General features: G+C 44.5%; 1 protein-coding gene across 3 annotated transcripts in view; it reads right to left on the bottom strand.

The window, feature by feature from the left end:
* UBASH3B (ubiquitin associated and SH3 domain containing B) overlaps positions 1 to 18,231 on the bottom strand; it is a 168,318-nt gene that overhangs the window by 10,132 nt on the left and 139,955 nt on the right. For all 3 annotated transcript variants that reach the window (XM_017523573.2, XM_017523572.2, XM_017523574.2), the window contains exons 6-11: positions 13,585 to 13,793; positions 7,549 to 7,681; positions 5,990 to 6,110; positions 5,234 to 5,356; positions 2,668 to 2,760; positions 696 to 840 (exon numbers count right to left, since the gene is read on the bottom strand). In XM_017523573.2, the coding sequence (XP_017379062.1) occupies positions 696 to 840; positions 2,668 to 2,760; positions 5,234 to 5,356; positions 5,990 to 6,110; positions 7,549 to 7,681; positions 13,585 to 13,793 (824 nt within the window). The remainder of the gene's footprint in view (positions 1 to 695; positions 841 to 2,667; positions 2,761 to 5,233; positions 5,357 to 5,989; positions 6,111 to 7,548; positions 7,682 to 13,584; positions 13,794 to 18,231) is intronic.

The following is an 18,231-nucleotide window of genomic DNA, read 5'->3' as shown; positions in this document are numbered from 1 at the left end:
TATATTATTATTGATTAATTCTTGATTGTATACATGTGGATTATTCACCTGTAAGCAATCTACAAACACTTTTTAAAATCCCAGCACAGTTGAGTCTAATGGAAAAAAGAAAGGAACAGGAATGAGATGACTGCACAGCGGACTGCACGGGGCTTGGCTTGTGGAAAATGATGAATAAAGGTTATTATTATTGACATGTGTGATCACTAAATGCACATATGCCTTTAGGCAAGCCATTTGAACTCTCTTCTATATAAAAATGGCTTACCTACATTCTGGGGATATAGCAATAATAAATAAAGATAATGCAGAGGTTTAAAAATGCTTTGAAAAATTAAATGTAAAAAATCTAAGACAAGACATCATCCTCTTCCTTATTGCTCCAGTCTTCTCAACTGCAACGTCACTAGCTGGTGCTTATTGCTGGAATGCAAAATGGTTTTATTACACTGAAATAGTATAATAAAGCAGAAAAATCCAACACGGGGCTGAGGCTGGAGAATCTAATCCACGCGAATGCCAAATATGAAAACAAATGCTGGCTTTTCTCCAGTTTTGATTTCTAAAATCATAGCTTGATTTCTACCACTATGGGGAACTGCCTGTAGGTGACGTCTAGCCCTGTCTTCGGCCTAGAGCTAGTGCGGAAAGCACTTCCATACTGGCCTCAGTAAGCAGCAGTTTCCAAGGTTTACCTGTAGGTTGTATCAACACTCAGGTTGGCTGCAGCTAACTCTGATGGAGGTATCCATGCAGGTAACGTGTTCCCAGCAACCCACTTTGTCCACTCAAATAAGCCAGGCTCTACACGGATCTTCAAGTGATTTTCTTGTTGTAAACCTTTAGGGGTAAAATACGGTGAAGATGAAAGAAGGGCCTCTATATTCTCAGGCCAAATTGTCACAAAACTGATAAATAAGCTATTCTCTTTCCTACTGGCTGGTATATACAGCTAACCAGAATTGGAAGCATGTGGATTTGCACAAGGGTTTTCAATTTTTGTGCATAACTAATACATGAGTTTAATACTCTTGCCATACCGCCAGGATGTATGCTGGCTTTAAGTCATATCTAACTTAAGGAAAAAAGCCACAAGTCATTATCCTTATAATTTATTCAAGGCTGGGTGCTGTGGCTCACGCCTGTAATCCCAGCACTTTGGGAGGCCGAGGCAGGCAGATCACTTGAGGTCAGGAGTTGAGACCAGCCTGGCCAACATGGTGAAATCCCATCTCTACCAAAAATACAAAAATTAGCCGGGTGTGGTGGCATGCACTTGAGGTTCGCGCCTCAGGAGGCTGAGGCAGGAGAATCACTTGAACGCCAGAGGCAGAAGTCGTAGTAAGCCAAGACTGTGCCACTGCACTCCAGCCTGGGCAACAGAGCGAGATGCTGTCTCAAAAGAAGAAAATTGATTCAATTCTATGACTATCATAATTCCTCTTTCTAAAGCAAATTCCGTGATGGTCTTACCAAGAAATTTCAGATAGTATCCACTAGTCTATAATAGCTTACATCGTAATTGAATATCATGTAAATTACTCATTTTCTCTATCAGAAAATCTAATGCTGAACATTTACTAGTAGCAGTGCAGAAGTCTTCTGTTTTACTGTAGTGTAACTGGCCTCCTAGAAATGGTCCCTGCTTAGTTATCTTTATATTGCACGTAGTCCAGTTGCTCTGTGCAAATTTAATACATAAATGCCTTCTGGTAGTGAAGAGGTTTACTTAAGGTTAAAGGATAGAAGACTCAGATGCAGTGTCAAATTCTTTGTTGGCTTGTTTATTTCTGGCGGATTCATTTCTTTGATAGAAATAAACAGTCTAAGGCCGGGCGCGGTGGCTCACGCCTGTAATCCCAGTACTTTGGGAGGCCGAGGCGGGTGGATCACGAGGTCAAGAGATCGAGACCATCCTGGTCAACATGGTGAAACCCTGTCTCTACTAAAAATACAAAAAATCAGCTGGGCATGGTGGCGCATGCCTGTAATCCCAGCTACTAAGGAGGCTGAGGCAGGAGAATTGCCTGAACCCAGGACGCGGAGGTTGCGGTGAGCCGAGATCGCGCCATTGCCCTCCAGCCTGGGTAACAAGAGTGAAACTCCGTCTCAAAAAAAAAAAAGAAATAAACAGTCTAACCCTGTTCCTTTTAGTTTCCCTTCCCATGAAATGAGAATGGAAATACCTGTAACTTACGCTTCCACAGATTTTAGGGTGAAAGTTGAGTATTTTGGTAGCAATGTTGCTTTTAAAATCTTTTTAATTAAGTAAAAAAAAAAAAAAAAGATGATAAAGATTTCAGACCCCCAAGAGCACTGTAAACAGGAGGCAAACAACAGATCAAAGCAGGAAAGTTATTTGACTATTAAGCGTAAAGAAAGGATCACACTCTATAACCTAAACATTTTGCAAGCCTGAGATTCATCCAAGAGTGCTTTAAATTATCAAGAAAAACATTATTAGTATACTTCCCTTTATTTCGCTTAGGCTGCCAGAGTATGTTTTTGTGACTTGTGCAAAGATTGCCCTCCGAAAGAATCCTCCCTTCATTCCAGATTCGAAGCTTTCAATTGGCGAATGTCCCATGACTCTAAGATAATTTATGTGTGGGGCTGCCTGGAGGCAGAGAGATAGACTACTTGCTTTTGTCAACCTGCAAGTCTTACCTTTCAAGATATTGTGTGCAGTCTGAACGCAGCGAAGGGAAGGGGAGCAATAGATGTGGTCAATAATGGTATTGCTCTCTAATAAGGCTTCACCTGCAAAGAAAGCCACAAAAGAATCAGTCTGACGGATTTACTCAGTCTCACTTCAACTCGCAGTGTGAGAGCGTGCCGAGTAGTAAGCCCTGTAAGCCCCTCATTCCCAGCTGGGGATCACATAGAGCCCGTATTTTCAGGCTTTGTTTATTTCTAACAAAACCCCTCATCAGTGTTCCGGTGACAGCAAGTGACAGAGCCCTTCTTGTCTTTTCTTTCCCTTCTCTCTGGTGCTAACAAGTGGTAAAGCCTTTAGCTAGGAAATATTTAGAAGCAGGACAACACTCTGGCTTCAAGTTTGTGACAGAGGATTTATTTTATGAAAATGAGGTCTTGTTTTAATTTTATTCTGTGCTAGCCAAAATCTCAACATGTCATATTCTTAGACACCAGAGATAAATCCCAACACCTCAGGCTTTAATGCTATCCTCATAAAATCCATTTCTTTAAAAAAATTATTATTATCAATTTAGTTTTTAGAGATAGGGCTTTGCTCTGTCGCTCAGGCTGGAGTGCCAGGGTGTGATCATAGCGCATTGTAGCCTCGAACTCCAGGTCTCAAGCAATCCTCCTGCTTCAGCCTCTCAAAGTGCTAGATCATAGGTGAGAACCACCACACCTGGCCTAGAATTCAGTTATTTTGTCTACTGGATTAAATCCAAACACCTTAATATGGTAGCCAAGGTCTTCCGTGAACTTGCCTTTATCCATCTTGCCAGGCTCATCTCTGCTTTCTGCTTTGCCTTACAATTTATACTCTAGAAACAAGACACTTTATTCCCCTGCATTCCTGAGGCTGTTTCTCAAGTCTAAGACTGTTGATGTTGTCCTTTCCACTGCGAATGCCCTTTCCTCACCCTGCTCCTTCTTTGCCCAGCTAACTTCTAGTTCAGCTCCCAGCTTACCTCTTCTCTTAGATGTCTTTTTGTGTTCCCATAATATTCTGTGTCTGTGCATAGCTCTATGTATATCATACTGAACGATATTTACCCACAGATAAGTTTGTTTCCCCGACTCACACTTGGGTTCCCAACATCTAGTCCAATACCTTGCCCAAAGTAAGTGATCACTAAATATCTGCTAAGCGACTGGACAGGAAAGTACTAGCTCCCTGTGGCAGTCATGGAATGGGCTTGCAAAGAACTGGGCATCTTCAAAGGATCAGTTGGCCTCTATAAATTCAGCAACTGCAGGGTCCCTCTTTGTGGGTCAACATGGCCAGGGGGAGACCTGTGTTAATTCTAGCTAAATAATTATAAGCTTGCTTGGCTCAGAGTATACTGAAATTTATACACTGAACTAAAGTATATTATTGGTACAGTTAATTATAAATCAAACGGACACGGGAGGCCTAAGGTAAAGACCATCCGAGAGCGCAGTAACACCGGGGAACACCGAGGGGTGGCTGCAGAGTTGACAATACTGCCCTAGTCCCACGAATGCCTTCTCAACACGGAGACTGCATGAGGGCCTCGTAAAGAGGGCTTATGCAAAGATCTCTGAGAAGGGAGGCGACCTCTGCTCACAAGACCCAGGAGAGTCTTTGCAGATGGGAGCTGGCAAGGAGGAGAAAAGCCTTGCAGGACAGAGATCACACAACGCCTTGGGCTCTGCCTAGGTTCTCGGAATATGGAGAGACTTTAACTGCTCTAAAACCCCCTGATGCATTGGGTGTGGTCAGATCCAGTGGCTCCTCATCTGCTAGTACTTCTGATGCAGCAGCGTCCTGATAACAATTGGTGATAAACTCCAATATAACTCCAACAGAGTACTAGTTCAGCACATCTTAGAAGGATTTCAAGTGCTGTTAAATGCTCAGAGCACTAGTTTAGCACATCTTAGAAGGATCTCTAGTGCTCTCCCTGCCCCCATCTTACCTACCTCTTCACCCTTCCCTTCCATGCCCATAAGATCAGTGAGATTATGCTCATAATAAAAGTGTCTGGAGCCCAGAGCTCGCAGCCAACGTAATTCCCATGCTTGCGCTGGTCCCGTGGACCCACGCTGTAAATTCTACTCTTGTGTCTCCATCTTTATTTCCTTTTCTCAATCCCTTGTCACCGCCAGGACTAAGGGCACCCACGTACGGAGCTGGTGCTGGTACCCAACACTTCTTCCTCACTCTTGTCCTCTTCCCACAGCCATGTGGGCAAATGCTGCTGTCCTGAACTAGAGGCTGACTTGTCTGCTACATCCAACAGTGAACAAAGTAACCCAAGCCTGACCTTCCCCATGACTTGATCATGTGCTCCTCAGTAAGGACCACACCTCGTTCACTTTGGTCAACCAACACAGGGTCAAGCACAGCATCCTAGACTTAATGGTTGTATAATAAGTTCCTTTTGAATTGAGGAAATATATTCTTGTAGGAAAGTTATAGAAACCCCCAGGAAGTGTCCTGCGTATCCATGGTACCAGTGTTTTGAAGGAGAAGACAAGAAATGCCTGGAGTGCAGTCACTCAGGATACTTACCCACCAGTCTCGCTTGCATGCATCCAAATACAGTGATGGGAGCATCTTTCTCATAATCTCGGAAACCACCGCTCCGCTGAGGTAAACTATGAGGCATGTTCAGGTTGGTGCGTATGTAGCGGCCTGAAAAATAAAAAGGTTAGACAGAGGATACATAAATGTCTTGTTTACTTGGGACGCCCTTACTGATCCTGACATTCTCCACCCCCATTCCTTCTTGGCCAAAGAGATCACAATGAGCTCTCTGGAGCTGATGGAAAATATCAAGGTTGACATTTTGTTTCATAAAGTGACTTGGAATCCACTCTTCCATTCTACTGACAAAAGTCACGTGAGATAGTTTCTCAGTGGACGTAATAACCAAGCACTCTAAGGCAGGTGAAATTCCCTGGTTCTACAAGCCTCCGTATCTTAAAATGCCATTCAAATGAAAACAGAACCCAGCAAGCCAACGAGATTTCATGGCAGGAACTCTGGCCATAGGATCAGGGTATGTTTCTGCTGCCAACTTTGCCATATGACCTTGGGCCAGACATCTGTCATCTTTGGTCCCTGGTATCCAAGTTTATAGAATGGGGACAAGAACACTACTTCTTCCCTAAAGCTCAAGACAATCAGGAGGGACTTATGGATGACAGACATTTTCTACAGCATACAGAACTATAAATGACTCCATCTGGATAACTGTAGCTTGACTGTGCCCCCTAGAGGCCACTATGGGTATGCCAGTGCTGAGCAGGCCCACCAACAACTCACCTTTGGCATCAAAACACTGGGACAGCCAGTACTTCCCAAACACAACGTCCATCCTCTCACCATGCCGACACACAAAGAGGCATCGCTTTTGGGGGCCGGGCTGGCTGTTGACCCTTAGAGGCTGCAGAGAAAGAAAGGCCATGAGTGAAGACACACATGGCAAAGTGGACATGCCTTGGAGTCAGGTGCCAGGTAAGCTGAGCTCTATTACCAAAGTTCTGCCAAGATATGACTTGGACAAACCTCTTAACTGCCTTGGATTGAGGTTGGCATATCCGTACAGTAAGGACAGTAAGACTCATCCTACAGACCTCATAAGTTATTTTGAGGCTCAAATGAGATAAACTGCATGTGCTGTATAAAATAAGAAGAGTTATGAAAAAGACATTACTGTTGCCACTGCTTATCTTTTAGGAATAGCGTTTGGCCATTACTAAAACATGACATCCACTTTATGTTACAGCTCAGAGCTAAAACTAACTATTCATGTAGAGATAGTCATCTAGTGGGACACCTTCCTACCCAAAAGGGGTGACTCAGCTTCTTCAGGGAGTGAGTACGTCTATGATCACAAATGCGTCCACCTCTTCTCTGAAGTGTGTGGCCAGACCACATGGTCCTCACGGTCCACTCCAGCAATGAGGCCCTGTTTTCCTATCCTAATCACTGTGTAGGCTCTTCTGTCTGACTGTATGTACATTGGTGACCCCCAAAATGAGACAGCTGCTACCTCTGGGTGATGACATAGGCGAATCTAGTCAAAGGCATGTCCAAATGACTTTGGCTTCTATAACTGCTGGATGGAACCTTACAGATGTTTTTACATTCCTTCTTTCTGATATAGTCAGCTTTTCCAGTTTCCTTACTGCTGGCCAGCACTTCACATTTGCTCCTAGTTGCCCTGACATTAATACGTGGAATGATGGCATGATCCCTCCCACTTCTTTGCCTATTGTTCCTTAATTTAAATCCTGGGCTCCAGCCACAATGGTCTACTCCCTTGATCCTCAACATGCCTGAACTTTCAACTTGCCTCTATTTGTACTATTTTGGCAACTACTCCCCCACTGCTTCCATCACCAACCTTTCTTGAAAAAGGTAACACATACTGAGCACTCATTATATGCCAATTATTGTGCTAAGAGCCCTATTTTATTTTCTTTCTTTTTTTTTTTTTACTTTTTTCTTTTTTTACCTTTTTCTCTCTTTTTTCTTTTGTGCATAAGCAAGATTATTATTTTCTTTAATCTTTGTAACAACCTACAAAACAGATACAACTATGGGCATTATTTCTACTTAAGAGATAAAATCTCCCCCTCTCTCTGTGGAATGACCTTTCTTATGAGCCTAGGTTTAAATGCTGGAAGTCACTGTCAGTACTGCTCATCTGATTCTTCCTAGCCTTGAATTTTTGTATATCTTTTCTAATTTGGTGTACTTTCTTCCCAGGAGATCACTGAACCTTTGGGGACAGCAAGGGCAATGCCTCATACTTAATAAATGGGTTCTCAGTGAATCCTAGTTAGAGTTGGGGGTGTGACCCTAACAATTGGGCTTACCTGCATGGGCTGGCAAATGATAGTAAGAGGAGTCGTCTCTCCGAGCCCCTGGTCCTCATATGGCCGCCTCTCCAATACTCCATCCCCAAATGTGAGAGAGTTGGAAGATGATGTGCTTAAGATTGAGTAAGAACTGCAGAGGAAAATAAGGAAGGTATTAACTGCTCTAGCCAGGAGTCACCAGTACTTCCTTTTGGGCTCAGGAATGTGGGAATTAACTCAAAGCCCTCTGTGGGCAGTGCAATGGGGGAAGCTGAGCAAGGGTGGCTCCATTCCTAAGGGAGGAACATCTTGTTTTATACTGAAGTCTTGCAGTTAATAAATTAGAGGTAGGCTGGGTGTGGTAACTCACACCTGTAATCCCAGCACTTTGGGAGGCTGAGGCAGGCAGATCACTTAAGGTCAGGAGTTTGAGACCAGCCTGGCCAACATGGTGAAACCCCATCTCTACTGAAAATACAAAAAATTAAATGGGTGTGGTGGTACATGCCTGTAGTCCCAGCTACTCAGGAGGCTGGGGTACGAGAATCACTTGAACTTGGGAGGCGGAGGTTGCAGTGAGCCAAGATTGCACCACTGCACTCCAGCCTGGTGACAGGGTGAAACCCTGTCTCAAATGAAATAAAAATAAAAAATAATTAATTAGTTAATTAATTACAGGTAGATGGGTTTCTGCACTGAGGACAGATATATTCATTCCTCTGGGCAGGGAGGGTGGCAGTGATTTTGTGCCACACATAGTTGGTGCCAAAGACAATTTCAAGATAATGATGTACCAATTATTTGTTTGCAGTTATTTTTCCGGTTCAAAAGAAATCTACGATTCCTGTTGCCTTTAATATCTCCAGCGGTAATTTCCATCTGAAATGAAGAATGATGGGCGGGTATTTTCAGCCATCTCCACCACTGAGCCAGTGGCTCCTAACAGTCAGGGAAACTTTGTGGCCACAGCCCCCTATTCTACACTCTTCAGCTTCCAAACCCTATCTCCACCACAATAACACCTCCAACAGGATGATTACAAACAGAATTATTTCAGAGAAGACTATTCTCACCAGAGGTTTAGGGCTGTGAGCCAAGAACTCTCATTTCTGAGTGTAACACTCTAACTACAGAAGCCCAAAAGAGGTCTTACTGAAAGGAAGACCGTCAAAACCTGCCAAGCTTGAATGACTGTGAATAGTAAGACTTCCACAAAGCTTTATCCAATAAACGTTGCAATTTAAATATGGTTGTTAGGTGAGTCCAATGAACATCTCTGGAATCACTGAGCTGAGTCCAGGGGGAACATTTACATTTTGCAAATTTCTTGCTTCTTTACAATTTGAGTAGCCGTCTATCCCAGTGTCCTCCTATACTCCTGGCTTGTCTCTGTTGACCCAGCAACCTATCTAGGCCGCCACCTGTTCTGGATTCTCTTTTAACATTGTATTATCAGAACTTTATCTTATTTTACTTTAGAGACGGAGTCTTACTCTTGTCGGCCAGGCTAAAGTGCAATGATATGATCTCCGTTCACTGTAACTGCCACCCCCCAGGTTTAAGCGATTTTCCGGCCTCAGCCTCTCGAGTAGCTGGGATTACAGGCACATGTCACCACACCCGGCTAATTTTTGTATTTTTAGTAGAGATGGAGTTTCACCATGTTGGCCAGGCTAGTCTCGAACTTCTGGCCTCAGGTGATCTGCCCAGCTCGGCCTCTCAAAGTCCTGTGATTACAGGCATGCGCTACCGCGCCTGGCCCAGAACTTTATTTTTGAAAATAACTTTTTATATTCACCAATACCTACAGCTAACTGGTTGTTAGTAAATTTTTGTTCCAAAAAATTAGGTGATTTTAACTATCTTAGCACCTCCTTCACTTTCTGAAGTGGCTCCTTTTTACTAGAAGTGATAGACTTATTCTACTTATAAACGAAGGTCTCAGAAGTCTCATGCCCTGAAAAACTGGTTTTGAGACCTTGTGCATATCGGAATCAGCAGGGGAATTAAAAAAAAAAAAAAAAAAAAAAAAAAAACACTCATGCCGGGGTCTGCTCCTCACAGATTGTGATTTAGTAGGTCAGGGGTGGGACCCAGGAACCTACAGTTCAACAAAGTAGCATCAGTCCATCTGACGTGTAGCCAAGTGAAACCTGTTACGGTAACATTTAAGTAACTGTAGCCCAAGGAAATCTTATGCCGTTCACAGAATAATAGACCAGCTATTCTACGTTATTTTAAACTGAGGCCCTCCCAAACTTCACACAGTTAAAGAAAATCCAGTTTGGCCAAGCGCAGTGGCTCAGATCTATAATCCCAGCATTTTGGGAGGCCGAGGTGAGTGGATCACCTGGGGTCAGGAGTTCGAGACCAGCCTGGCCAACACGGTGAAACCCCATCTCTACTAAAAATACAAAAATTAGCTGGGTGTGGTGGCACATGCCTGTAGTCCCAGCTACTTGGGAGGCTGAGGCAGGAGAGTCACTTGAACCTAGGAGGCGGAGGTTACAGTGAGCTGACATCGCACCACTGCACTGCAGCCTGGGCAACAGATTGAAACTCTGTCTCAGGAAAAAAAAAAAAAAATCCAGTTTTATTTTCTGACTCATCAAAGCTTCAGGGCTCGAAATGCCTAGCTACCTAGAATCATGCTTGTACAAGTCTGCTCCTTTACTTTATTGCAGCTGTGAGGATACCGATAGGGTCCCTTCTCTCCCTCCGTCGGCTCCCATGGCAAGATGAATGCCAGCCTCTTTCCCTTCCTAGCTGTCATTATAATAAAAGGACCTGACTCACGCTGAGACAGCGTGGAGCTGTCAGTTCCAGTAAGACAACAGTCAGGCACTTCTTGCTCAGAACAGTGGAGGGAGGAAGCCGGGCCTGACATCCAGAACCTCTCAAGCATTGGGAGAGCTGGCTTCTCCCTGCCACACGCCAGGCCTGTGCTAAGCCCAAGCGCCAGGCAGCTCACTCAGCTTCAGAGAACAAAGGGGAGCTTCATCAACTGAAAAACACCTGAAGATAACTCAGAACCAAGTAAGGCACTTCAGTTAGTGTGGCGAGAACATATTCCCTTAGTAGGGACTCAGAAAACTGAGAAGCATGGGGCAGGGAGCGTTGTTAAAATCATTGACCCCTGGGCAATGTCCCACCATGCCAGCCAGGTCATGCTTGACATCCCCCTGGGGCTCTACGTCCTGAAGCCTATCTTGGGTTAGGAGTGAGAGAAGGTCTGTCTTACAAAGAAGCTGGACTCTGCCTCCTTGAATCATTTGACCTTGGGGGTTAAATAGGGAAGTGCAGTTTATCTACAGGATCACTTTTATGGAAGACGCATTTCCTTTGACGAACATTAAGTGAGGACTGGCAAACACAAGACAGAAAAAAGAAAATCATCATCATTATGCAAATGGCGATTTTTTTTTTTTTTTTTTGAGATGGAGTCTCACTCTGTCACCAGGCTGGAGTGCTGTGACGTGATCTCTGCTCACTGCAGCCTCTGCCTCCTAGGTTCAAGCGATTCNTCCTTCAGGAAGGCTTGGGGAATGAAGTACTCCCCTTTCTATGTAACTTAGCTATTTATTTATTAACTTGTTATTATTATTTTTTGAGATGGAGTCTCACTCTGTCACCAGGCTGGAGTGCTGTGACGTGATCTCTGCTCACTGCAGCCTCTGCCTCCTAGGTTCAAGCGATTCTCCTGCCTCAGCTTACTGAGTAGCTGGGATTATAGGTACACGCATGCCACCATGCCCAGGTAATTTTTGTATTTTTTAGTAGAGATGGGGTTTCACCTTGTTTGCCAGGATGGTCTTGAACTCCTGACCTCCTGATCCACCCACCTCGGCCTCCCAGCGTGCTAGGTTTACAGGTGTGAGCCACCACGCCTGGCCACAAATGGCGATTTTATAGTCACTGCTGTTATGCACCAGACTCTCAACCATGTAAAGCTAGCTCTATATTGTAGTCTTCACAACCACCATATGAGGTCAGTGCAATTATTAGTTCCATTTTCTAGATAAGCAAACAGAGGCTCAGAGAGGTAATGCAACTTGGCCAAGGCCACACAGCTGGTTAAATTGGGAGAGTTATCACTTAAATCCAAAACTATTGGAATCCAATCTCAAATTCTTAATCACAATGAACTGATGCCTAACTTATTCCCTACTCTGATCAGGGTTGGCTGTGGAAGCTGTTAGTTCAATTTCAGACATGGTTCTCTGGGACATGAGATCATTAGTAATCTCTCAAATAAAAGAGAACACAAAGACCTCTCTGGGACCCACTGACCAATGTCACTCAGGTTAATGATGGCCTGAGCTGTAATTTAGGGCAGACTGGGTTTGGATGGGGTGAACTCTAAGATATCAGCACAGCTTCTCACATATTCACATACGTCCACTTTTTTTTTTTTTTTTTGAGATGGAGTCTCACTCTGTTGCCCAGGCTGGAGTGCAGTGGCACCATCTCCACTCACTGCAACCTCTGCCTCCAGGTTTAAGTGATTCTCCTGCCTCAGCCTCCCGAGTAGCTGGGACTACAGGCATGTGCCACCACACTGAGCTAATTTTTTTTTTTTTTTAACTTTTAGTAGAGATGGAGTTTCACCATGTTGGTCAGGCAGATCTCGAACTCCTGACCTCAAATGATCCACCCACCTTGGCCTCCCAAGGTGTTGGGATTACAGGCGTGAGCCACCACACTTGACCATACACCTACTTTTAAGAAAGAGATCTGATAAAACAGCAACTCCAAGTACCATAAAATAAAAAATAATGGAGAAATCTGAGAACTGTGCTTTGTCAGGCAAATAATCTTTTACAGTTTATGCATATTTTGCTTTACTTATTGTTAAGGGATTAAAACAGAGACTTTAGAAACCCAAACTGTGTATTTTGATCTTCAGAAGCATTTCTGAAAAAGCAAATGTTTGGGGAACGTGAGACAGATTTGACCTCTAATTTTGTGTCATCCAGTGCTGGCGGTTCATGGGCTGGACTGAGGCGGAGGTGGAGTGAAAGAGAGAGGAACGGATTGCTGGGTGGGGTTATTAAGGAAGAAAATATTCTTTCCCATCTGTGGATTTGTGGTTTGTCTGTTCGTGGCTCACTAAGGTAGGGGACCTTTATTTTCTCCTTCCAGGCAGAGACTTGATGAAATCATCTCTCTCTGCTTCTCCTTTATGGCGATAATAACAATGTAAGCCACCAAGCAGCTGGTGCTCAGGGCTGCTGCCTCTCAGCCATGTTGCCACATGGCAGAAACAAGAGGGAGGAAAACAAACCAGCATGCAGGCCCTGGCTACATGCCCGAGTGTACCAGGGAAGCGCTGGCTTTGAGCTGCTCCGACTAAGAAAGAAAGATGTCTTTTGTTTCTATTTTCTCTACTGCGACAAAGCTGGCCACTGAATACGGGACCAATATGGAATGGGGGCAAAATAGTAATGAAGGATGGGTGGAAAGTTATTACCCAAAGGAAGACTGGCAGAGAGGAGGGGGAAAAGTACCCTTTTTCGGTCTAGCAGTTGCCTGTTTCCTTAGACACGGTCTTTGTCGTCTAGGCATGCACAGGCTGTGTCTAAGGACTTGCTCAGGGTCACTTAGCAAATGAGGGATACAGATAGGGCTCCAGCCTCTTGAAGGCCCTTTCTCTGTTGTTCTGGCTGGCAGAGTGGTAATCTGTCCAGCTGCTTTGGGGAGTCAGACCGCCCTGGGTAATGACCCAGGACAAGGTGGCCAGAAACCATAAAGCAGTAAAGATGCAGCACTGGGATGATGCCACCCTTCAGCCAGAAGAGACGGACCCCAAGCAGCCGCAGTTTAGTCTCTGATCAAGGACTCAAGCAGACAACACAGCAAATGGGGCAGGCGGGGGGAAGCAGAGGAATCCATTTCACATTTTTCCCATGCCTCAAGTCAGCTCCTTTCCTGGAAGTCTGGAACCCACAGGGTCTTCTTCCCATGGACTCCATTTGCTGCTGCCCTGTATATCCAGGATCAAGTGTGCCTTAGCAACGTTTTTCAAAGGGCATAAAGGTCTTTGTGTCTGCTTACCCATGAAATATCCAGGTGCTGCACTCATCAGCCTTGGTAATGTAATTCTCAGGCAGGAGCCCAGAGCAGCCAGTGGTTAAGGATGTACCGTAGATCCAACCCTCACTGGTGCTGCTCTGCTCCATTGGAGACATGAAGATGAAGTCCCCGGGGGCCAGCTCCAGCTCGTCGTCATTTTGTGGGGTGTAGGGGTAGATCACCTGTAATGTCTGAAAAAGGAAGAGAGGGTGAGTGAGCCCCACACGGCACCATTCTCCTGAGTGCCTCAAGGCCAGGACTGTATGTTACGCATTAATACTGCACGCCTCCAGAGGGCGATGTGCTCAGGAGTCCTTGGGGTCTGCAGGCCATGAGTAGATGTGAATTCCTATCAGAGGGCACTTGTCTCTTCAGGGTATTGCGGTGTATGACTGGTGCTAGAAATGGTTCCACACTTTTCTTCAGGCATGTCTAGATTTCCCATCAGGATTCAAGTATTGTTTTAGGAAACTGAGCTGAAATCCTGGAGGCTCTCTGGTCAACTGCTGTATAAATGGACTTAGACCCAGTTTCCCTTGCTTCATCTGCAATTCACCATGATAGACACTTGAAACCCAGCTCATGGAAAGCCAGTCTTCCATACGGGGGTTACAGGTGGACCAGGTGGAATGTCTCTCCTTCAGGAAGGCTTGGGGAATGAAGTACTCCCCTTTCTATGTAACTTAGCTATTTATTTATTAACTTGTTATTATTATTTTTTGAGATGGAGTTTCACTCTTGTTGCCCAGGCTAGAGTGCAATGGCATGATCTTGGCTTGGTTCACTGCAGCCTCTCCTCCTGGGTTCAAGTGAATTCTCCGTCCTCAGCTTCATGAGTAGCTGTGATTACAGGTGACCACCACCATGCCTGGCTAATTTTTGTATTTCAGTAGAGACGAGGTTTTACCATATTGGCCAGGCGGGTCTCAAACTCCTGACCTCAGGTGATCTGCCCATCTCAGCTTCCCAAAGTGCTGGCATTACAGGTGTGAGCCACCTTGCCCAGCCAATTTAGCTCTTTAAACCAGACATGGTCCCTGCCTTCAAGGAGCTTTCTTTAAACCAACTGTTTTAACAAAGACTCTGAAAGAAAAATGTCTAGACATCAGTGTCTACATCAGCATGTAGCCAGCTTTCATCAGATGGGAACAAATGCCCCCAGGCTAACCACAGGCCATGCCCGTTGGCTATTTATTCTTTATTTCTTTTTGCCCTCCTTTCCTGGTAGGTATAAACATCACAGGTACAGGCATGAAGGTAGTGTAAAAAACATTTATTTTATCATTTTTTGCTACTAATAGCAGGAGACTTCAATTGTAAGGAAAATATTTCCTATGTTATTTGTTTCACAAGGGACACAAAGACAGAAAGCTTTAACAGCTTTCACTGTTTTCTAGAGTCTTAAAGCCATTAGTTGGAGGCCAAGTATTCTGGTCTCCACTTGCATATTTCTAACTTTAGCTTGCTTTCTCATCTGTAAAATAACACTTCAGACCATAAAAGTTGAATGAGACAATCTAAGAAAACACCTAGGACAGAGCCTTGTACACCGAAGAGGCATAATTATTTCTACTGAACCAGGGTACCTGATCTCCCAGGTCACGCCCTTCCTTCAGCCGACCCTGATCCCTGGACCTGGTGCTGGGTAGGCCTGCGAACTAATAGGCTCGCTGATGTCAAAGTGACACACCAGAACATGTTATAAAGGGAGAATTTCCTCCTGGAAATCCCTAAAGAAAGGAGCCAGTAAAGGGGTGATTCTTTTCAGAGGATGAGAGTGATCGTGCACAGAACTCATTTGTACCGCTGCATTTCTGATTTTCCTTTTATGTAGGGCGGCTGTTTGTTTCCCTAATTCTGACTCCAGCATCTTTCAGTTCTGGATCTTCCTGCTTTCTGATTGCCTCCTTACCCTCCTGTCCCTCTGCCTCATACACACTCAAAACACCCCTCCAAACAAGCCAGGAAGGTTTTCTGTGGGATTGTTAAATCAGCTTAAAGGGAAAAAAAATTCACGTGAAATCTCATCAACCGCAAAGCTGAATGTGTGACTTCCCATGAAAAAGACCATTCTTTTTTTCTGGGACAAGGTGGAGAAAGGCACCGAGTCATAGGGAAACAAGACTAAACTCGTGTTCCTTAAATGTTCAAGCACAGCGTGGTCTTGGCTAATAATGCCTTTGGCCCAGTAGTGTCTTTCCCTTGAGAAACTGAATGCGATTTCAGATAAGTCCTCATTTGTCCTACCACATAGGGGAGGTGGGTATTCATTCTATCTCTAGGTTATCCCCAGGGAAACTGAGGCACAGCAAAGGTTAGAGACAACATGTCCTAAGCATAGGGAAGTTGGACAATAAGTAGCTCTGATTTACTGAATGAGCAATAAAAGAATTAAGGCATTGTAGCAAATCAAAAATTGTAACTGAGACCCATGTCCCAATGTCCTTTCTCACTCACCAAAAGCAGATACAAAACCTTAGCCTAAGCTTGAGAGATGTGAGAACATATGCCTAATTTATGCTACATTCTACTTATTCTTTTATTTTATGTTTGGCATCTACTTGTAAGAACTCTTCTTTTTTTCTTTTTTTGGGACGGAGTCTTGCTCTGTGGCCCAGGCTGGAGTGCAGTGGCATGATTCTGACTTACCGCAACCTTCGCATCCCAGACTCAAGTGATTCTTCTGCCTCAGCCTCCCGAGTAGCTGAGACTACAGGCGTGTACCACCACGCCTGGCTAACTTTTGTCTTTTTAGTAGAGATGAGGTTTCACTGTGTTGGCTAGGCTGGTTTCGAACTCCTGACCTCAGGTGATCCACCCGCCCTGGCCTCCCAAAGTGTCGGGACAGGCATGAGCCACTGCGCCTGGCCTGTACTTGTAAGAACTCTTGAGTCCACCTCAGGTATGTCTTTCTTCCCTTTCTACATTGAGACAGAACTCAGTTTGCTGAATGAATGGCGGCCGCAGCCCTGTGTGATTACAGGAGCTGAACTGTCTTCGGAGCCCTTTTTATTCTCACGCACAATAATAGCTGAAGCAGTGTTTTGTTGCTGTTGCGCCCACCTGGTGCTGGGTATTACATTAGAGCCTTTCCACATAGCTTCTTATTTAATCTTTGTGACCATCTAGAAAAACACTGTCACCATTTTACAGATGAGAAAACTAAGGACTGGAGATTTATACAAGTAGTCAAAGTGAATTTAACCCTTCCAAAATGATGGAGCCAGAATTCCAAGCCAAGTGTGCTAGACTCCAAAATTGATGCTTTTTGTATCACCCTGTCCTTCCTCTGGATTTCTGTTGGTTGGTATATGAAACTGGCATGGCCCAATGTAATCACTCAGTGGGAAAAGCCTATGTGAAATACAAATGGGCATTTGCATGTCTAAATCAAGTGAGAGTCTACACAGCAGAGGGATGAGGCCTTGGAGTTTTCCTAAGCATCACGGTGCCTTGTCGGCGTGTCCTTGCCTAAACCACTCTCCTTCTCTGGACATCTGTTCCCTCACTGGAAAATCAATCAAAACTGCCTCCTGGGGACAGGTTGAAGGAAGGCAAGAAGAGGGTTACCTGTGTGGACTCCCGTGAGGTCTTTCGGCTCAGGTAGAACTGAAAGACCTCAGGGGAGAAGTCTAGTCCAAAGGGGCCGAGGAGAGCTTTATCAGAACGAATGGTAATAAATGAACTTTTACAAATAAGAGATAAAAGAGGCCAAGCTATTTTTAGAAAATAATTCATGTGAGCGCTTGCTGCCTTTTTCCTTCCATGCCAATTGAGCCGAATGTGGGTCACGCAGAAAAGCAATTACCCTTTGAGTTAACTGGAGGGCAGTGTTGATTAGGGATATTCCTTGTAAAATTCCACTGCCACCTTCCTTCTCTTAGAAAGGTGACTTCTCAGAGCCATCTGCATGCAACCCTTTACTTTTTAATTTAATTTAATTTTATTCTGCCCTCAGAAGGAGTCCAGCCAGCCACACCTCCCTTGTCATCTTCAGGGCTCGCTCTAAGTGACTCTAGGAGATGTCAGAATTCTTAAGTGAGATCAGGCCCAGTCTGCTCAAGGCATCTTACAGAAACCTGCATCAAATGACTCAAAAGGAGGACATCATGTTCCCATCAGCAGACTCAGACAAGGCTGCATGCCCGTGACACTCACAGGGCACCATGCCTAGCCCTGAACTTCTGACTCACGGGTTGGCTCTTCTCTACCGCTTCTAAAAGAATAAGCTTGCCTGGCCTCAGCCCTGGGGTTCTAACTGTTTTTCATTTTTTTATTTTTTCTTTTGTTCTTAACTTAGAAAACCATCAGATCTTTTTTTTAAAAAAGTTAAGTCTAGAGGAGATGTTAAAAGGCTATATAAACTCACAAAAATATCAGTTCTTTGGCTGTTGATAAATTGGGTAACGAATAGAAGAATTGCTGAATAAATGTAAAGTTGGAAGGTTGGAAGACACATTTTTAACAAACGATGAGGTCTTTCGTGGGTGTGTAGGGATACAGTCTTGCTGTGCTGCCTAGACTGCTATGGGACTCTGGGTCTCAAGCAATACTCCTGCTTCAGCCTCCCAAAGTGCTGGGATTATAGGTGGCAGCCACCATGCCTGGCTATGATGTAGTTTTTTTTTT

The sequence above is a fragment of the Cebus imitator genome, unplaced genomic scaffold, assembly GCF_001604975.1.
Source record: "Cebus imitator isolate Cc_AM_T3 unplaced genomic scaffold, Cebus_imitator-1.0 Scaffold28, whole genome shotgun sequence".
In the NCBI taxonomy this organism is placed as follows: Eukaryota; Metazoa; Chordata; class Mammalia; order Primates; family Cebidae; genus Cebus; species Cebus imitator.
The sequence above is the reverse complement of the archived record's forward strand: the minus strand, read 5'-3'. Positions and strand labels throughout refer to the sequence as shown.